Source organism: Ptychodera flava, chromosome 16, assembly GCF_041260155.1.
Source record: "Ptychodera flava strain L36383 chromosome 16, AS_Pfla_20210202, whole genome shotgun sequence".
NCBI classification, from domain to species: Eukaryota; Metazoa; Hemichordata; class Enteropneusta; family Ptychoderidae; genus Ptychodera; species Ptychodera flava.
Window position 1 is genome coordinate 21,533,458 of NC_091943.1, and position 22,433 is coordinate 21,555,890.

Here is a 22,433-nt window from a genome sequence, read left to right on the forward strand (position 1 = left end):
AAAGGGAATCTGTTATGTTTTTTTTGAAATTGAATACCTAGAGAAAGTCTAACTGCTCGTTTTTTTAAAAAAGAAACCATAAATATTTATTAAGCCACTGCATTTGACCAAGCTGTTTGTCGGCATTTCCCTGCGTCCAGATTGACAGCAGTGTTGCTTTTGTTCTGGCCAGATAATGCTAGCGGAGACGAATCTGTAAATTTCTTGGAGGAAGGACTTCTGATGAAAGACTTGCAACATCCCAATGTGCTGACATTGATCGGCATATGCATCGATGATCGCGCTGTTCCGATGATCATCCTTCCTTACATGAAATTCGGTAACTTAAAGACCTTCATCGAAGATGAAGACAGGGTGAGCTGAGTCACATACTTAATCAACTTTGACCCGTTTGATCGGTACCTATCGCAGACTTGTGGGCAATAAAAGGCATTTAAGGTTGTATGCGCCTGGAAAGTGAACGACTTAAACGTTTGCTCGAACTTTCCTTAAGGACTCTTTCCAACATTCTCTTTCAAAATCAAGAATAAAAATCGGGGGTCGCCGTGCAAATTTTGTTAGTGGAGAAATAAGTAACCCAAGATTTACGGATATCTAAAATTCAAAATGACCGCCATCCTTGTGTTAACTCTATGGAGAAAAATAAAATTTCCAAAATCTGAGCCAATGAATAGTTTTCTTGCACCAAGAGCTTCAAAATGACCCCTGATAAGTGGTATGTCAGAAAAGAATTGTAAAAGTTTGAGTTTCCCAATATCTGTGCCCGAGGCGCGTTCTACCTTAAAACATGCAAGTAGACGATGTGTGATGAAGCAATGAAACATCAACAGTTTGCGATGCCATATTAAGTTCTGGATTAAATATTTATTTTTGCATAATTTTGTTTCCTTACTAGTCCATCTGCCTGTCTCTCTATCTGACAGTGGCATCTGCAGATCCAGCTATTCAGCTATTTATATATATTTATCATTTATTTAGAATTACACAACTTATTCTTCTATTCATTCATCCGTTCATTAAAATATTTACATATTCAGCTGCTCTTTTTTTGTCTTCAAGAATAAAATAGAGAGGTGCATGTCTGTGCAATATTCAGAACAGAGAAGTATCTTAACTATAATTTACGTTTATTTGAAATGTAATATTGCCGTCAAGCCTGTTGTGACAAATATATACAGTTTTAAAGTTATTTTGCAAAAGATTGAGGATTGGGTGGGGTGAGGGTACAGGGGGAGAAGCTGGCTTCTCTCTAAAGTTAGAAAGGTATTTGTAAATTATTTCGACAAATTTCAGAATGAATGCATACAATGCTGTCGGCAGGACGAGTCGGTAAGATTTTTAGAGTCCAAATACGTGTTTTCGTGGCCCATTATAGTAACTTTATTTCCCTTAAGGTTGTATGTCCCGCATAAATTCAAAGTGAATTTTGCTTAAAATGAGCCATGCTATATGATTTTGCCACCCCTACTTAATCAAATAAATGCATCACCCCAATGAAACGACGCGGTTAAATATTATTAAAATGCAATATGTTGTGCGACTTTGAAGTTAGCTGCCATTCGGGTCGTTTCGGAATTCGCGGGCATTGCCACCGGAAATGACGTAACTAATAGAATGTACGAGTGAGTGTGTTCACCTCGGCCATAGCGAATGCCTACCGCTGTGGCTTCAACATGGTGAGAAGTTACGCCTTTGGTGGCTGAAGTAACTGCAGCCATTGTCAGTTTATTGCATTTTAGGATGATGTATTAGCCGCATTTGACAAAATTACAAGAAAGGGTCGGAAAAGAGGCATTCAGACAAGCGTTTTCTGCGGTGCACATTTTCGAGTGCCGTGACTTCGAATAAACAATTCGGAAGCCAGATGTACGGTAAGATAGACTTTAATTCCTGGAGTTACTACATCGATTATGTAATCGCAATGCCATACCAGTACGACCATTGTCACCAGAAAGCTTCGCGTGTGTATCATCATCAAGTGTGGACAAGAGCGAGAACAGCAGCAAGACTGCGACAGGTTGCCCAAAACATGTCAAGGATGCGGGGGCCGCGGAGAAGTATGGCCGTGTTTACATCCCCCAAGACTGATCGCCGATTCAGATGCTTTTCGAAAGTGATTGTAAATAAATAAATGAATACAAGTACTAGGTCTCATGCATGTGTGACTCTATAATTAGTAACGTTAGGAGATATCTAATTTTATATTCCTAAAAAGTTTACGTAGTGATTGACTGACTCTTTGCGAGACTGAACGATAGGTTGTGTATAATACAGCACGGCGCTGCCAGTAACAGTGACACAACGTTTAGCAAAGAAGTTTATACTGTTGACGAAGCAGTCGCGTTGTCGTCATCTGTTCCCTTCTGCTCGACTAAGTCTCCCCTAAAATATTTTAGCTTCTTTGAGAATTTCGCAGTCATGAAACAATGAATACTGAGCTTTATATCGCTGACATTTACATGTAATCAAGAAAAAAACTGCGGAAGCGTAGCTGATCACTCCGTCACAGAAATGGCCGGCTGAGCCGCCCGGCCTCGGGTGCCAGTGTGCCCGATATTTACATCATGTCAATTTTAATTTATCTCTTCCCGAGAATTTGGCTAGACATGTCTTTACGGTCACATATTTTTAAAAGTGCCAATGTTCATGTGAGGTTTTATAACGCCGAACTGAAGATTTTGCGGCGAGAATACTACCTTTGGTGTTTATGCTAATATGACCCTCAGCCTGTTCCACTTTCAGCTGTTGATAGGAAAGATGTGTGTTATGAACGGTGGACAATTTTCAACTTGATCTCTACTACATTTATCTACAAGCGTCATGGTGTGATTAAAATTTTCATATACAGATTTTGAACGAGGCAATTTGTTTTGAGAAGTAATAATAAGGTGGGATGGCAACTCCAGACTTATATTTATATTTTGTTAGCTTGCGGTAGTGTGTACGGTAGTCACGGTGCACTGGTGTGTTTGACTGTGGTCACGGTGGGCTTGTCACAAGAGTTCCGCTCTTGTTCTCGTTTAGGTTAAGGTTCCGACTGTTAAAATTTGCAGGCCTGTAAATTCTGAACAGCTTTGTCATATCTTCTGTGACGAAGATATTCTCAGTTGCACCGCTTTCACTCATGAAATTATCACTATCTCCATAGTCAATGCACGAAGTCACCATCACCCATTCTATTAGTGACGTCACAGCTACTTACGCCAAAACGGGGCGAGCTCGGCAATTTCCGGAAAATGTCGCCATGATGGAAATCGAAAAGTGCAACTTTTCCCGTGTTTTCGTCGAAATAACATAATACAACCGTCTAAAAACCGCTCAAATAAGCTTCAGTTTGTGTGTAAATGTTTGTTTTATTAATACCAATTTCATTGACAACCAGAACTATAGTATATGCCCAAAGTCAAACGAAAAAGTCTCAAAATGTGGCAGGACTCACACTTTAAGGTTGATACTATGCGCCTCGAAAGTGAAAGACTTAAACATTTGCTCGAACTTTCCTTAAGGACTCTTTCCAACATTCTCTTTCAAAATCAAGAATAAAAACCGGGGGTCGCCGTGCAAATTTTGTTAGTGGAGAAATAAGTAACCGAAGATTTACGGATATCTAAAATTCAAAATGGCCGCCATCCCTGTGTTAACTCTATGGAGAAAAATAAAATTTTCCATTTTCGAAAAACTAAGACGGTGAAAAGTTTTCTTCCACCAAGAACTTTAAAATGACCCCCACAATTGGTATATTGAAAAAAAATCGTAAAAGTTTGAGAGTCCGAATATCTGTGCCCGAGGCGCGTTCTACCTTAAATATAATAATTCTAGGTGTTCACGGTATGGGACTTAGTTTCGCTTGGACACCAAGTGGCCACTGGTATGCGATATCTGTCAGAGATCCATCGAATGGTCCATCGAGATCTTGCTGCAAGGAACTGCATGTATGTATAAACCGTTTTGTCGTTTGTTAGTCGTCCGGGGGACTTATAGGTTTGGTCATGTCTGTGCGTGCGTGCGTGCGTGCGTGAGTCCGTCCGTTCACGCAGATATATCAGAGATGCCTGGAGCGATTTCATTCAAACTTATGGATTATTACCTATGTCATACATGTGCACGCCAATTTGTTTTGTGATCCAATCAAATATGGCCGCTTGGCGGCCATTTTGTTTCCTGTATTTGATGTTGGTGCGGATGTTCACTCAAATTTCTCAGTGATGCTAGGAGCGATTCCATTCAAACTTGGTACGTGGATTACTCCATATGTAATACATATGCACATTGATTTTTTAATGGTTATAATGACTTAATGTAAAGGCAAAAGCTACCTATGCTGTGTTGATGTCTTTCAAATGAAGAATATACTACGATTGGGCGTCGGTGTCAATTCTGCCGTACTCTGGGCGGCATTATTTTTAAAATGTCGTCGTAAGACAAATTTGATCCAAATGCAATTTTCATTCAAATCTGTTACACTGTGTTTTCAGCCCTGTTTCATATAACTTTGTGATAAAAAGAATTGTTGTATCTATATCGCGACGAAAATGAAAGCTAAAATTCAACACTTCAATCTCTCATCTCAAGGGTTGACGAGACGAAGAAGGTAAAAGTTGGAGATTTCGGACTGTCACGTGACATCTATGAGAGCGACTACTACGTATGCAATGACAAAAATGCCAAATTGCCCGCCAAATGGATGGCGCCAGAATGCTTTAGAAAACAACATTACGATACCAAAACTGACGTGGTGAGTACTTTGAATTATCTGTCGTGTTTTGCAAAAGTGGAATTTAATTTTGAAGCAGAAATAACATTTCATAAAATAAATAAGGGAGCTTACAATCGCACAGTATATTTTTTGTGAACTATAGTACGAACATTATCCAAGTTCACCTCGTCCTTCAGTTCTGAACAATGCAATCTTTTGCGATGTCGCCGTGCTTAAATTTTACTAAATCTATTCAAACGGTTACTTAAAACGTTAAAATTTTCACTCTAAATGCTACCATGGCCTAAGATGAGTGAATATATCTCTGTCTCTTTACCTCTCTGTATCTCTCTGTCTGTCTCTGTCTTTCCCTCCCTCCAAAGTGGGCCTATGGTGTGTTGCTATGGGAACTAATGACAAGAGGAGAGACTCCATACCCAGCTATCGACAACTGGGATCTGGTTGATTATCTCGACAAGGGGAAACGACTGCAAAAACCGCCTTACACACCAGATGAAGTGTAAGCCCTCGTATTAAGTGAGAAATTTTCATCAACAAGGCCAATGCTTACACGAACACCACACGTTGACATTTAGAATCAAAAGATTCTTAACCTCCCACCGCGACTGTCACAAAAATGCGTAGAACATTTAATCTGTTCATTGGATTTCTTGTCGATCCAGTCAGCTGCCTTGAGATATCAATCCAACCGACAGCGTACGCAAAAATTCAATCTGGACCTGCAGTCTGTGTATGCAGCCTTGTACGCCACAAATTTGTGGTTTAGCGAAGTAAGGAAGCATCGAACACCCATCTTTTCAACTGCTTCAAAAGCACATTTATGTAACCAGTATGTAGCTCACGAAAAGAAACGGTAGATGATATAATATTGAAGTGGATGAGAACATGCACACCACGCAACAATGCTTCTGCAAACTGAAAGGTGTTCGCGGTAGCATTGAGAAAGCTTGTGATGATTTTTTGTACGAATCTTGACATTAAGGTAGTATACACCTTGAAAGTGAAAGGCTTAAATTTTTGCTCAAACTTTTCTCAAGTGGCAAACTATCAAACACTCACTTTCAAAATCTAGAATAAATATCGGGGATATCAGTGCAAAATGGGGAAGCGAATTACTCAATATCTACCAAGATTTGAAATTCAAAATGTCCGCCACCCCTTGGTTATCTCCATTGGACAAAAAATAAAATTTCTGATTTTTCGCAAAACCAAATCGATGAAAACTTTATTCACTCCAGAATCTTCAAAATGAGCCCCTCCCTACAAGTTGGCCAATATATTGTAAAAGTTTGACAGTCCGAATATCTGTCCCGGAGGCGCATTCTTCTACCTTAATGTTTTCCCGATAATAATACATGTCACATGTCTTCTTGCATGTTGATATTGTATGTCTGTATCATGCATGTTTATCTTGTGTATCTGTACTGAAATTTTGGCAATAATTGAGGATAGTTAAAATCACTCCTGAAGATCACGTCAATTCAGTCGCTTTTACCCTTTTCTTCAGGTATGATGTCATGCACGCGTGCTGGCAGTTGGATCCGGACCTGCGACCAGACTTCAAGGATATAGTTCATACGGTGGACAATATACTCAAATCTGCTGATGAAGAATCAGAATCCGATAATTACCTGACGCTTGTTCAGTCTAAATATGACTATGTTTACTCGCATTGGCAAGGGTCTCCTAGGTGAATGCAATATACATTCCTATCACCCTGGAAAAAACTTTCTCAAGCTCCAAACAATTGGAAGTGTCAGTTTCATCAATATTAAAGTGGCACTCTCACTTGGTAACATTTTTAAAACAAATTTTTTTAATGCCAACGGTCGATATTTGACGTGGGGACTGCGCGTGGATCGCGAGATATCGATAAAAACATGTGCTCAAAAAAGTAAAAGTTTGAATTCCGGTGGCCCACTAAATTTAGCTTCCGAACATAGAACGTTCAGCACCGGGGCCATTGTCAACTAAGCTATGGAGTACGAGTACCCTGCTGTACCATTCGCGTTGGTGATCGGTCATGTCCCGTGGGATAAAGCCGAGTCTTACTGACTTGGCAAAAAACCCCGAAAAACCAAGTTTGCTGATTCCACCAGAATTCGCATAGGTGACCAGCACAGTTACGTTTGGTTGATACATAGCGGCCGCCGCGTGGTATGCACGCACACCACTTGGCGGCCGCTATGTATCGAACTACGCGTAACTGTGTGACAGACGACAAAATGTAGTCATCAGAGGTGGCTAAGGCATAATAATGTATATAAAGTCTTCGCAGTGGGAGGTAAATTAATTGCGTCATTCGAACGTTTTTGGACTCCCTAGAATATCGTCCATCAGCACAACAATAAACCTTCGGGGGATTTCGGGTCATAATCAGAGACTTTTGGATGTGAAAAATACGCTCGGGAAATGACATGTTTTTATCGATATCTCGCGATCCGTGCGCAGTCGCCACATTAAACATCGACCGTTGGCATTAAAAAATGTGTTTTAAAAATGTTACCAAGTGGGAGTGCCTCTTTAACTTTCATGGTTGCCAGCGTAGAATTTGTTGAGGTTATAGCACATGATGCCATAGATACACAACCCTTACTGTTTCACTTTCACGTAACATCAGTGACGCAGTTACCAGGATACAATATTAAGGGTTTGGAAAAGGATTACTGCTGGGGAGAGCTAGTGTTTTTTCCAAAAATATACCCTTTAAAGATATGATGTTGACGACATGCAGAATTTTGAAGTCATAATGATTGCTGCTTTTTAATACTTAAAATGGATATAAGAATATAACATTAGGACAAAAGACAGATTGGTTTTTTTTAAGTCATGCTGATCGCTTATATTAACTCGTTAGGGTTGGAATGGAAAAATACAAGATTTTTCAAATTTTAAGAAAGATGATTTCATAGGGGACCATGAAATGGAATCATGGGAAAACGTTCTTTGCCTGAAGATGTCAATACTGCAGATCAGATTTTCTGTGTTAAATTTTGTGCTATCATTTCAAACATGCACAACTTTCGTTTGAGGGTAAAACTAAGAAAATGAAGAATAAACCTTGGAATACAAGGGAAATTCGTAATTCAATTCGTATGAAGCACAATTTGTATGTCAAATTGAAGGTATACTGTCACCTGTTCAAATTTTGCCAAAGTTACCATGGAAAGAGAAAATGTAACCAATCATAGATTTTAAGCGGGTGGCCACTTTTTAAAAAGAGCGCCCTAAGATGGGCATTTTGAATACCAAGGAACGCCCCTTTGACCATATATGGGCATATTTAGATAACAGGTGACTGTATTTCTTTAATTAAGAATAAATGTAAGGAACCTTTTTGTGTAATTATAAGAACTCTATAAATACGTTGACAAATGCTTTAATAAGAGCCAAAAGTGTTATTACGTAAACTTTTTAATGGCCAATAAGAGGGATACAAAAGAAATGTGGGGAGTTATCAATGAAATTTGGGGTAAACAGACTTATTACTAAATAGAAACTCAACGTACCAAATCAAATCACTGCTACTTCTGAAGGTCACACATCTTTCGTAGGAGTAACTATTGACAACAATTTATCATGGAAACATCACATTGTACAAGTCAGAATGAAAATCAGTAAGTTAACGGGTGTGTTCTTAAAATTACCTCATGTAGTACAGCTTTTCACACTTGTATTATTTAACAATTCCTTTGTTCTACCCCACACAATGTCTGGCTTGGAAGTCTAAGGAAATACGTATTCGACTTATTTGAATGATATTTTTCTGGTCCAAAAGACGATGTTTCGTATGATGACCTTCGGTGATTATAGTGCAAACTCATCACCACTTTTTAAGAACCTTGATATTTTCGATATTTTTAAGCAACATAACCTAAAGCTTGCAGTTTTTATACATGATGCTTTAAATCATAGACTACCAGATGCTTTTAAAGATTTTCCTTCCAATTCGAAATATGTATAGTACAAGACAAAGCATTCATAAAGATTGATCCATTCCAAAAATTAGACATACGGCAGGTGAGGTTACCATAAAATATGCTGCAACAAAGATCTGGAATGATATACCTAGAGAAATGCCTAGTAGATATCGATTTAACTGGAATATAGACAGAACATTCCATTAATGTAGATTTAATCCTGTGTTTTCATTTTCATATATATTCCATTGTGTAAATTTTGAAACGGTTTCTGTTTAAATTTCCAAGAGTATATGTCATGTACCTCTGCTTTATTGTCTTCTTGAGGACTATCCGTCTCCATAGTTACTGATTTAAAGGTTAATTTGCATATTCTATGTAATCCCAGTCTTTACAGTCAGTCCATACTGTGAATTTGTCAAACAACCATGTACTCGGGAGTGGACTCGATTAGTTGCTAGACAACTATTTTTCACTCTCGTTTTTCGAGACATTTCTCAGTACTTTCTTTATGTTTCTATTTTTTCACAGACTTTTGGAATTGGAATAAAGCATTATTATTAATCTTATTAATCAGTACATTCTTGGGGATGTTATAAAGTTCAACAACTTCACACCTAGACATTAATTAAAAAATCCTTTACAGTCTGCTCGGATATCAAGTTCGACTGAAAAAACCGGGAACCTTTTTGAAGTTAGGGACATTTTTGGTCTTAAGATGCAAGAGTAATGTGTCCTACCAGTTGTAACAGTTGACGTTTTTTCAATTACAATTTCCTTTTCTACAGTGATGCCAAAATAGAAATGCATTACAATATACTTAATATGCCGACTTGTTGTGTTGACTTATTTTGTTAGTCATATCCAGATATATACTCCATGCACCGTGATAGCTATTTGACGGTACAACACACTACCCAAATGACATGGCTTGGTTCTGCCGGCAAAGGCTTTTCTCACGAAAATATGAAAGGTCGATTTTTAACGAGTATTGTTTTATTGTGAAAAGTAAAATGACGAGAATGCACCTGGAGGGAATTGTATGTTTCTTCGGCTAGGGGAGTCTGCAAAGACGCTTTCAAGAGCTTATTATGTTTTACAGTTGTACAGGAAAGCCCATTAAGTTTAGAGTTGGTTGAATGTCAGGATGTAAAACAACTGTGAACACGACTATGCAATTTAGAGCGAATGATTCGTTGATTTATAATTACTATCTGAAAATCTTTATCCCTTGGCATGGCTAAGGTGGAGCATTATGATGAAAACTGTTGTATCACGAGGCCACCACCAGACTGCTTTTATGTACATTTTAGAGTGTTTTCACATATTGGTATCGTCGCGTAGCAACGTTTTTCTATGAACGTTTCCTAATCAATTCTAAAATTGGAGTATATTTGTAAATTTAAATAGCGACCTCTATTGAGGTTAGGTGACCTCCTATAGGTTGCGTCTGGGACAAAATGTTATGAGCGTTACACTGTTGAGCTGAACACGAAATACAGGAGCAAGAAGAAAACCAATTTCAATGCTACTTCCTTATAGGTAGAATGCCTCTCGAGGACTGATATTCGGACTCTAAAATTTTACAATTCTTTTCTGGCCTACCGCTTATTTGGCCTCATTTTGAAGCTCTTGGAGTAAATAAAGTTTTCACTGTCTTAGTTTTTCGAAAATCGTAAATATTACCTTTCCCCATAGAGTTTACACTGGGATGTTGACTATTTTAAATTCTAAATATTGGCAAGTGCTAATCTTTACGGCCCTGATACGGCTTTTGCGGCCCGAGGTCGTACGGCAGAAGGGCCCGAGCGTGCGAGGGCCCGTATAGTTTGATCAACACTTGGTAAAGCAAGAGTTTACCAAGTGATGAAGCTAGAGCAATTTAACAATGAGTGCTATCATTAAAGTAACAAAGACAAGGAACTTGAAAAACCCTCCAAGACCAGAGTCCTTTAACGGTTCATCGACTGGGCGTGTTTTAGTGGCGTTAATGACTCTGTACCACAGTGTATTGCCTCTTTTGCACCTGCCCATTTTCCAGGACCAGTTAAACGATACTGGTAAGGTTGAACCAAAAAAACACTTGAAAGCTAATTTCGGATCAAAAAGAAAAAGCTGTTGGGTCTGACACCAATCATTTCAGCAATTTCATCCATGTATGGAATATAATCTACTTGTATGGTGTGTTGCTGTGATTTGACATATCTTAAAGCCACCGCTTCTTTCTTATCTTAATATCAACCATCATGGTTTCATGAGAAGGTAGCTTTGCAAGACCTTTGAAAAACCTTGTAGCCCAACGGCACTGAAGCTCTGATATTGGATCGAGGGCGCCAGGGGCTTGTACCACTCTGATAACCGCCAGTGTACCGTGTTTCGTATGTGGAGGAAATACATATTTGTACATTGTTACTTCGTTGTTGGTAACTTTGATGACGGATTCATCCACGAAAGGGGAAACCAAAGGTGTATCCTGTTGCCATGATAACCTCATCGATGTCTTCTACCACTGTGCCATCTTCAAACTCCACACAGGTTTCCAAGAAACGCTTCACATTGGCCTTGACTTTGACACGACCAGACAAGATTTCATTTGGTAATCCATCATTCACCGTAGGATGTTGATGGACCACACTGTGTTTCGGTCGTAGTCCATAGTTGGTATGATTAAAACGCTGATTCAGAGTGCGCTCAGAAAACGATGCCTTCCAAGACATTGCAACAAGATCAAAAATCCGTCTTACAGCAAATATGTCTAGTGGAATACCGTTTTCTCCGACCCGGCTCATTACCCAGATTCCTCTTCTGGTGCTCAGGAAAACCTAGAGGTGATCAAGAATTACGGTGTATTCAATCGGGTTCGAACTCACAACCACGGCACCCGATCACCTCGCGGTGAAGCCAAAGACAAAACCGCTCAGCCAAATCCCCATTTTCAAAAAGAGTGGTGCAATAACCGAGGTTACAGTTGTTACAATTTTTCTGACTGCGACCCCTCAACACGCTGAAAAGCTCGGGAAGCACTCGCGCTCGTACACTCACTATCACAGATCGCACACAAACTTTATGGAAGCAATTAATACATCGCTTGACTGGACGAAAGACAACCTCGGGGACAATTCTGTTCACCAGTAGAGGTATTTATCCAGGGTAGAAAATATGGTGTATTTAGTCTGATTCGAACTCACAACGCACGGAAAACGTATTAAAGGTTTACTGTCACCTGTTCCAATTTTGCCACAGTTACCATGGAAAGAGAAAATTCTAACCAATCACAGATTTTAAGCGGGTTGCCGCTTTTTAAAAACAGTGCCCTCACAAGGAACGCCCCTTTGACCATATATGGGCATATTTAGATTACAGGTGACTGTATGCCTTTAAGAAATCACAATCAGTAGGAAATATTGATAGCCACTGTGGCACTTTTAGTGTTGTAGATCTAAATTCAAAATCGTGGGCATGCAAATCTGTCGCCACCGACTTTGGATTACCGAAGTGTAGTTAATTGATGACATATCCACACAAAAGCGAAACAAACAGATTGTGAAACTTGTTGGAAATTGTGAACTACTACAGATAGTATTGACAAATGTTTCAACACTGTAGTTTACGATTAGACTTCAATAAAAGGGCTTAGCTTAGTAGCTGTAACTTCTGATTATTTTTTCACTACTTTTGTGTTTGACAATGTCAAGTTTAGTTTCTTCCACTACTCTCCAGAGTATACTGATTTCTCAGTATTCACTTTGTCAACTCAGCGGCCTTTATATGTGTAAACATCCTTTAAAAACTATCTACTGTTGATTGACCAATCAGAGTGCTCAATTCAGGGTGCTTTATTTACTCATAAAGCCTTGGTCACCAAATTCCAGAAACGAATGACAGCGCCGTAGTAAAGTACTGTCCAATCAAAAGTGAACATGTCATATTCTGTAGACATCTGGTACGTTTTAATATTAAAATTTGGTGACACAGCGGAAACCAGCTGCAACACAAAATCTGCTGTGCCCTAGGACATTTATATAATGTGCCCTAGGGCATTTGTAGGATGTTCCATTACATTGGAAGGCTATTTCACAAATAAAAGTTTTAATTCATATCCTAAACATGTTACACTGACAAAGGGGACGGTTGACGTAAACACATTGAAAACGAAAATATATCAGTTAGGGGCGATAGTTTTTAAGTCGGATAAAACCCTCGTACTCGGGCTCTTCTGGTATATAAAGTCCAACCCTACGATAAAATGTCTCGGCCTGCGGCCTCGACATTTTATCGTTGGGTTGGACTTTATATACCAGAAGAGCCCTCGTACTCGGGCTTTATCCTATACTTTTACCATTAACAAGTCAATTCTGGTATGGATGGACTAGAATTTAAATATAAACACTAAGTTTGCATTTTACGCGTAGGTATTCTGTGTTGAGAAACTAAATTGTCGATTTTCGACATGCGTTGGGGAGAAGAACAAAAACTTGCGACTGATATACTAAAGGAAAGAGTGAAAATTCATCGACGGTTGCCGTTATTGGTACTTTAGAATGTGAACATATATTCGATGCAGCCCATCTGAACTGATACAAACTAATCTACTTCTTACAGTGTATTAGAATGCAGGTAAATTCTGTAATACATATGTTATCCAGTGCTGTCTTACCTGTGAACCAACTCTCGCCAGTTCCACTGATGCTGCATCAGCTCCTGAATTGCCGATCCCGATCACCATTATACGTTTATCCTCGTAACCCTTTAATTTCTTATAATCATGAGTGTGGACGATTCTGCCCTAGAAGTCTTCCTGCCATGGAAATTTCGCCACATGTGGATCAACATGATGGCCCGTACACACCAACACCGCATCAAAGGTTTCCGTCCTGCTCGTCTCTTTCTCCTTGTCTATATATTCTATATCCCACTTTCCAGTTGCGTCATAATCTGCTGATGGTTTGACTCTATTGACTTGGATTTTAAACATAATGTACTTTCGCAAACCAAAGTGTTCAGTGTAGAGCCTGAAATACTTCATAACGTAGGTATTATGCATATAGTTTTGAAATTTTTTTGTGGTGGGAAATCACTGAACGCCATCATTTCCTCACTTGTGTTGATAATTGTTGAACGGCGGAACACACTTCCATGACCATCTCTTATATCGTCATGGTAATTCAACGGTCCACCGATGTCTGTGCCTTTTTCGAAGCACACTGGTTCAAGACCTTCATCCAGACAAGATTTGATGGCAATCAGCCCACTGGCTCCAGCTCCAACAACAGCCACTCTTTTAGGCATGCTGAGAGATGAGATAGTATTTGTTGACCTTGATATTTAGAACAATATGGAAAGGTTTGCACTATTGTGATAATTTGTGTCTGCATTGCATGAAAAGAAATAATAAGCCCTATGAGGGCACGCGGAAATCAGTCTGTGTGTTATGCTGCAGTGCTTCTTGAAATGGACACTGAGATTGCTGCTCCATAATATCTCATTAGATCATAGTTGTCCCTTCGAAATATCTGGGATATATAAGCTCAGATTTGATTCATCTTCCTACACGTCTTAAATCACTTCGCTTGAGATATCTACAGCGTTATCTATACGAAGACTCTCCACATCCTACTTTTCTTTTCACAGACTTCTATTTCAGCACTGTCGGCCAGTTACATTACAAGAAACAGTTACTTTTAACAGATGGAATTTTATTTAGCAACGTTACTCTTCCAAAATTCCATCCAGAACTACTCACTTGTTGGGAGTCGACTGAAAAAATACGCAAAGGAAATCCTGATGACATCAATCTGATTTTGAAGGAACCGCTTTTTCATAACCCGCTCATCCCACAACTTTACAACGTGTGTGACAGTATTAAAGCTTGTTTTGTTCGCGGTGGAATTACTACAATCTGTGATTTAATTGATACTCATGAGAAACGTTGGTTGTTAGCATCAGACATTGCTAGTAAAGTTAATATCCGTTCTTGTCGTTTGCTTACTCGGACACTCAGAGAAATCAATGATGCCATCCCAGATAGTATGAAATCAATTATCAGTAATTACCTGGAAAATCAGCAGCCAACCGATGCGTCTCCTTCTCACTATTGTTTTGAACTACACCACTCAAATGAACTCAATCTTGCCTTTTATAAACTGGAAAGAGGTGCGATTTATAAATATCTTATCTTAGTTCAGTATTCAATTTGTTGTCCAGATGCCATTGACACAGTATGGAAGGATATCCTTAGTTTATCAGATACTGTAAAACCAAACTTTAAAGCTTGCTATGTTCCACCGATCACTAAAAAAGAGGGCGACTACTCATGGCGTGTTATGCATGGAGCTATCGCCACAGGAAACTTTCTTCGTAGTGCTGGTTTTCGTTTGAATTCTAATTGTCCACTATGTGACATGGAAGATTCCATTATGCATGCCCTTTTTGAATGTACAAAAATACAGCTGTTATTGGAGCTTGTCTCAAGAATAACTTCTCTTTTAAGTTCTACCAATGAATTTACTCCTATTTCCTGGTATTTCATCAATCCACCAATGAAAAACAATATCATTGTCAGTAAACGTGCCATCTCCCTTTTCATTTATGTGACGACCATTGCGAAGTTAGCCATTCATCGATCCAGTTGATCCCCTAGAAATTTTTAAGACCCGCATACGAGTACGCTTACTTCTTGAATTTGAATATTGCAAACTGATTCACAATACAGACTTGTTCATTTCGACATGGACCTTTAATGATGCAATTTGCAGAGTAAACAATGGTCAACTTTTTCTGAATTTCTGAGTTTCATCACTTGATTTTTTTACCTTTTCTATTTTCCGCTATGAGTTTACCGATTTGCATAATTCTTTCATGATTGTAAGTTTGTAGGTTTTCTCCTTTTGTGATTTTAATTGAGTACAATTATTGATTCCATTTTTTTGGAGTTGTACTTTTGTTATTCATATTGAGTTCCCTTGTACATATTTTTAGTATTTAATGTGATCAGGGACTTAAGTATGAATAAATGTTCGTGTCGAAAACTACTACTACTACTACTACTACTACTACTACTACTACTACTACTACTACTACGCATGTGTACACGTCGTGGTAGTGTGCTCTGAGTTTTGCTACAGTTTTTGAGTCCTTCAGTGTTTTCCGGACTTACATCGGTGTTTCATCTGATTTTGCTCCGGTTGTGGACTGCTGCTGTCAAGTTTTTTGTGTGTTTGAACTTTCGATTGAAGAGATTTTTGCGGATTCCCTCAGTGGTTTCCGTGTGCTGTTTCCTAGGCCAAGATGGCCGCGCCATTCATTGACAATGGACGCTTAGCTACGTTTGCCGGCCTCACGAGGAAACATGGTGTGAAGTGTGAATCCATGGAAGGAGTCTCTGTCGAAAAGTATCTACAAGCTATTTCAACGATTACTGGTCCACAGAATATCATCGCTGCTTCCAGAGTTTACGGTTCAGTTATCGTTTATTTCAATTCCGTTACTTGGGTGGAAAACGTGTGTGTCAATGGTTTCGAACTGAACGGTTACTCAATTCAAGTTGAACCTGTTGTAAAACCAGCGACAAAAGTCATAGTGTCTGGCGTTCCACCTTTTATTCCGAATCATGTTATTGAAACCGAACTTCTTACATTTGGTAAACTTGTCAGTAAAATCAAAACGATTCCTCTCGGATGCAAGAGCGAACATTTAAAGCATGTAAGATCTTTCCGAAGACAAGCTCTGGTACTGATTGATGCTGACTTTCACGGTACATGGGAAGGACCTTTGACTGTAGAGTACGAAGGTAAAAGGTACAGAATTTATCTTTCAACGGAAGAAATGAAATGTTTCAAGTGCGGTCAAAAGGGACATGTTCAGCGTGACTGTCAACAATCACCCCAAAACGAACCATCTGCTACATTGCAAGAAAAAGACAATATCACTGTAATTAACAACGGTCAAATTGAAAGAGGTGTCAAAATTCCGACCAACAACGATGATTCTGCTCAACGTCGATGGAACCAATCTGTGGTGATTCGTCGACTGTCTCCAATCAGGACAAAGTTGTTCAACAACGTGAAAATGAAAACACAACGATGGATGACAATATTGATGGTCACAACGTCGCGGACATTTCTGGTGTAAACGTTATCGATACTCACAATAGCTCGCAAACAGCACAGTGATGGCCATGGTAATGAAGAACAAGAAAGTATGGTTTGTAATAACGAAAGTGACATTGTTCAACGTGAACCGTCTTCAAAAGTTGATCCAGAAACTGTCTTGAACACTGACGGAACGAACGACAATGGAATTTCAAAGGTAGATGATGTTGTTACTGATGATGAGAGGGTACGAAACCCTCCATCGCCTTTCCCCCTTCTCCGGACCTGTGTTTTACGCAAGCTTCGGAATCCTCAGTTTCTTCTCCGGCTTGCACTCCATCGCTTGTTCTTTCCGGACTTTCTGATTTCGTTCCGGATTCTCAAGACATTGCAGACAAGACCAATGCATCGATGAACATGGATATGTCTGCAGATGTTTCTCAGAGCATCTCATTCTCACCGCTTTCTACTCAAGGCATTGCAAGCCAGTCAACAGAAGACAGTTTGAAAGATTCATCGCAAAGAGAGACTGATGACAATGAATCTGTGCTGTCGGACATTTCAGATTCTTCGTTTTTCCATGATATATCGACTCAATCGATTGCAGATTTCTTGGAAAATACAAAGCACTCAAAGAAGTTTATTCAGGATTGTTTTGACTTTCATCCAAATTTGAAAGAGCTTGCGAAAATGTTGCTGGGATATCGCTCTTCACAGCCTGTGAACAGCGCAACGAGAGCTCGCATCTACAAACTGGTACGTAAAATCAAGGACTAATCAGAACTACTGGTAGGTCAACTGCGATTGAGTCTTCTCTTTAATTCATTTTCGTTATGTGGAAGCATCTCTCATTCCTGTTTACATGCATGGCTCTGTCCTGTGTAACGCTGAATGTTCGTGGGTGTCGAGACTCGATGAAACGCTTTCAAGTTTTTGATTTTCTCAAGCATACCAACCCGGCTTCTTGTTACCTTTTACAAGAAACTCACGTATTCCCAGTGACGAAAAAGTATGGCCTTTGATTTGGAGAGGACGTTGCATTTTGTCACATGGTTCAGCAAACAGTGCAGGTGTTGCAATATTGTTTTCGCCCTCCTCTACAATTGATATCATTCGCACATCAGAACCAATTCCTGGACATTTACTGCACGTGCAAGCAAACGTTGATGGCAGCCTAGTCAACATTATTAATGTGTATGGACATACTACCTCCAATGAACGGTTGTGGTGTTTTACCAAGCTGAATGATTTACTTTCAAGCTTAGATGTTGACAGTGTAATTATCCTTGGTGGAGACTTTAATTGTACTCTGAATGAAGAATTGGACAGAATCAATTGTAAGGAGTCTGACATGTGTGCAGTTCGCTATTTTAATAATTTATTTAACAAATACAGGCTTGTTGACAGTTGGCGTCACTATCATGGGGACAGCCGTAATTACACCTGGCACAGAAATGACAAAAAGGCTCGTCTTGACAGGATTTACATCAACAAGTGGATGAAATCACGCATCACAGTGGCTTCAATTCATCATTCTGCGCTCACGTTTTCTGATCATTCATTGGTAAAGTTAAGGGTAACACAGAAAGAAGTCAAACACCACAACCCAATATGGTGTCTCAATACAAGCATCTTGAAGCATGAACTCTATAAAGATATCATTACGCATTTTTGGTTAAACTGGAGACAGCAACAGAATAAATATTGTGATTTGTGGACATGGTGGGAGATTGGAAAATGGAAAATCAAACTTTTAACTCAGCAGTATTGTGCTTCAAACCAGTACAACCTCAATTGGGATGAATTGCGGTTGGAGAAGGAAATTCGAGAACTTGAGAAAAGTTTACACAAAGATAAAAGTCTCTTTGATGAATACCAACAAAAGAAAAGTTCTCTGGCTCAGTTGGTAGACCTGGAGAGCAGAGGTGCAGCAGTACGATCTCGTCATCAATTACTTACTCACAGTGATGTCTCGAACAGTTTCTTCTTTTCCCTTGAACGAGAAAGGGGAAGGTCAAAGCCCATTATACACATGAAACGTGCTGACGGCTCAATAACGGAAAATCCCGATGAAATTCGTGACATTTTTTACATTTTCTACAAGGATCTTTATTCTGCTGAACATGTTGACGTTGACGCCCAGTCTGCAATTCTCGACAATTTAGTGCAATTGAACGAGGAAGATCGTGATTACCTTGATGGTGAAATTACTCTTGATGAACTTACTTTTGCTGTTAAGCAACTTTCAACTGACCGTACTCCAGGATGGATGGTTTGCCCAATGAATTTTACAAAACATTTGGTCTATTATTGGTCAAGACCTTCATAAGGTTTCATTGAATGTTTCCGTAATGATCAGCTTCCTATTTCTTGTCGGAGAGCTGTGCTAAGTCTTCACCCGAAAGCTGGAGACAACACTTTAGTAAGAACTGGAGACCCATTAGCTTGTTATGTAGCGACTATAAAATTGTCACGAAAGCTCTCTCAATTCGTTTACGTAATGTTCTTTCAAAAATAATTCATGTTGATCAGTCCTGCTCTATTCCAAATCGTCACATATTTGATAATGTGAATTTATTGCAAGATAGTATTTTCTATGCCAATGATACAAACTCACCTCTGGGTATTGTTGCTCTAGACCAGGAAAGGCTTTTGACCGTGTCAGTCATGATTACCTTTTTAAAACTTTGTGTTCTTTTGGTTTTGGCCCCCGCTTTATTAATTACATTAAAACTCTCTACACAGATATTCAGTCAGTTTTAAAGATAAATAGTTCCATTACCTCTCCAATTTCAATTAATCGTGGGATTCGTCAAGGTTGCTCTCTTTCTGGTCAACTTTATGTGATTGCCTTAGAACCATTTTAGATAAAATTAGGAATAGCAGTAACATAAGGGGATTGATTATACCAGAAGCTCCTATGCCTTTCTGCGTATGCCGACGATGTTGAAGCTTTTATTACTCGAGATGAAGATTTTAGTAACTTAAAGTCCACTCTTAAGTTATATGAAAATGCATCTAATGCAAAAGTTAACCTCAAGAAATCTGAAGGTCTCTGGGCTGGTAGTTGGCGAAATCGTACTGACACGCCATTAAATATCAATGGAACTCAACAGGGTTAAAACTGCTCGGTGTGTATGTTGGTAACTCAAATAATTATTGTCAGAAAATTGGTCTGAATTAGTGAACATCACTGAAAACAAGGTGAAATTTTGGTCGTCTTTTGCACCTGGCATGTCTTACAGAGGTCGTGTTTTAGTCATTAATCAGCTCATTGCATCAAAATTACTTCACAGATTGACTTGTACAACTCCCGATGTTCAAACTTTTTCTTACCTTCAACCCTTTTTCTGAGATTTTTCTGGCAAGGACGTCATTGGATTCCTTCAGAAACACTGTATTTACCTCTCATTCAAGGTGGCCAAGGCCTTATTCATCTTAAAACTCGTTGTATTTCTTTACGTCTCAGTTACATTCAAAAGTATTTGTATCAGGATGTTCATCATCCGTCGTATTATTTCACAGATTTTTATTTTAGAAGAGTTGGTGGTCTCAATTATGACAAACAGTTACTTCTCACGACTGACATTGATTTTTGTAATGCTGCTATTCCTGCTTTTCATCGTGATTTATTACATTGTTGGAATTCTGTTGACAAAATTCGTAAAGGAATCCCACTGAGTGTTCCTGACATTCTTAAAGAGCCTCTTTTTCAAAATCCACTCATTATGCATCCCGTTCATAAGTCTCCTTTTACTGTACCAGCCTTTGTCAATGCTAAAGTTACAACTATAGGTGATCTTTTCAATACTGTGGAAAATCGTTGGTTAACTTCTTCAGATTTGTGTGATAGAGTTGCGATTCATTCACAGCGTATTATTTCTATGTCTTTACAATGTGTTTACAAGGCTATTCCTATTCGTTTGAAATCCGTCATTGAAAATCATTTTTGTAACAACAATCCAAACAATGCGCCAGATACTGTGTATTCTTTTCAGCTGCAACATTCTACAGAGCACAATTATTTTCTGTGTAAAATAGAGAAAGGTGCAATTTACAAGTACTTGATAATGGTTCATCATTATGCATGTTTACCAGACAGATTAGACACCATCTGGAGGGACATTTTGAGCATTCCACATTCCATCAAACCAAACTTTGTTTCATGTTATTGTGATCCCATCATAAAGAAAGAAGGGGATTACAATGGCGCATTATGCACGGAGCCTATCAAACTAGTTCTTTTTTGTTCCGTGCTGGTTTTCGTTCAGATGCAAACTGTTCTCTCTGTAATGACATTGATTCACTTTTACATACTTTCCTTGAGTGTCCAAACATTCAACCGCTTCTAGGTGTTATTTCCACTATAACATCTCGTTTAGTTTTACCTGGGCAAGCTGTAAACATTGCATGGTTTTTCATTAATCCTCCTGTTAAAAACTCTGTATTTATTCATAGACGTGCAATGTCTCTTTTTATTTACCTTTCTACAATGGCTAAGTTGTGTATACATTTAGCAAGAAGAAATGTGTTTAGAAACCAGGGTCCTGTTGATCCTTTGGACATATTTAAAAGCAAGATTTTCACCAGATTGAGACTTGAATTTGAATATCATCGTCTCAATGAAAATTTACATTCTTTTAATATTACTTGGGCTTTTGATGATATTCTTTGTGACACACATGATGGTCAACTCAATTTTCACATTTAAGATACTACCCTGCTTTTGTGCATCGCCAGGTTGTGTCATCTTTGAAATATTATGTGATAGGTTAAGATATGTCTTTCTTGCTGACATTTACTGTTGTCATTCATGACGTTTTCTGTTCAATGCCGACCAGCACTTTATAGTGATTTTCTTTTATTTGTATCTTATATTTCCTTTGGTTCCTTGAAATGTAAAAATTTTCCTTTTACAGTTTTAGTATGTAGGGACCTGTGTGAAATAAAGATATTTGAAAAACTACTACTACTACTACTACTACAACGGTGCAGACGTGTCTCTGGAGAGCTCCGTTTATCCTTCAGTTTCTGGTCGTTTGTGAAGACATCCGTCATCTCTACACTTGGATTTGTCAACTAAGTGACTCCATTTAGTGGTTAGTTATTTTATTTGTTGTGTTTTTCTTGGATTTTGGTAGATTGCGACGGATTTTGTTTCGGCTGGCTCTGGCAGGGCCACCGAGGCAAGATGGCGGCCTCAAGCCAATCGTTTAGGGGGATGACAAGGAAGCATGGGTTGAAATGTTTGTCCCTCAGAGGAGTAAGTGTTGAATCTTATTTAAGGGCATTGCCAAAGTTACTGGTCCGCAAAATGTTTTAGCTGCTTCTCGAGTGAATGGAGCTGTGATTGTGTTTTTGAGCTCGACAAATTGGGTTGAAGCGGTTTGTTTGGAAGGTATTGATGTCGACGGGTGTTGGATTACACCGGAACCACTTGTCAAACCAGCTACAAAAGTAATTTTATCTGGAGTTCCCCCTTTCATTCCTAACGAAGTTTTAATCGGTGAATTGAGTAAATGTGGCAAGGTTGTCGGTGGCGTGAGAAATATTCCTTTGGGCATTAAATCGGATGACTTGAAACACGTTAAATCTTTCAGACGTCAAATGTATATTTTACCTACGGTTACTGATGCCGAATTACTCGGCTGCTATCACGTTGTCTTCGAAAACAAAACGTACCGCATTTATTTGTCTTTTGACGAA

General features: G+C 38.9%; 1 protein-coding gene and 1 pseudogene across 2 annotated transcripts; one reads left to right on the plus strand and one right to left on the minus strand.

The window, feature by feature from the left end:
* The first annotated feature begins 279 nt into the window (after positions 1-279).
* On the plus strand, positions 280-7,807 carry LOC139114289 (hepatocyte growth factor receptor-like). 2 transcript variants are annotated; one of them, XM_070675898.1, is made up of 4 exons: positions 280-354; positions 4,573-4,735; positions 5,080-5,216; positions 6,225-7,807. In XM_070675898.1, exons 1-4 carry the CDS (start codon positions 344-346, stop codon positions 6,409-6,411), a joined length of 498 nt encoding a protein of 165 aa, XP_070531999.1. In that variant the 5' UTR covers positions 280-343; the 3' UTR covers positions 6,412-7,807. The 2 variants fall into 2 exon arrangements, with proteins under 2 accessions (XP_070531999.1, XP_070531998.1); XM_070675897.1 differs by lacking the exon at positions 280-354 and adding an exon at positions 3,462-3,932.
* Positions 7,808-10,589: 2,782 nt separating this feature from the next.
* LOC139152849 (flavin-containing monooxygenase 5-like) lies at positions 10,590-13,926 on the minus strand (annotated as a pseudogene).
* Positions 13,927-22,433: the final 8,507 nt, after the last annotated feature.

Bases quoted from the DNA above. Each gene is read 5' to 3' on its own strand.
- LOC139114289 (XM_070675897.1), top strand. From the start codon at position 3,871: ATGCGATATCTGTCAGAGATCCATCGAATGGTCCATCGAGATCTTGCT. The intron at 3,933-4,572 runs GTATGTATAAAC...TCTCATCTCAAG, and splicing joins CTTGCTGCAAGGAACTGCAT to GGTTGACGAGACGAAGAAGG. The intron at 4,736-5,079 runs GTGAGTACTTTG...CTCCCTCCAAAG, and splicing joins ACGATACCAAAACTGACGTG to TGGGCCTATGGTGTGTTGCT.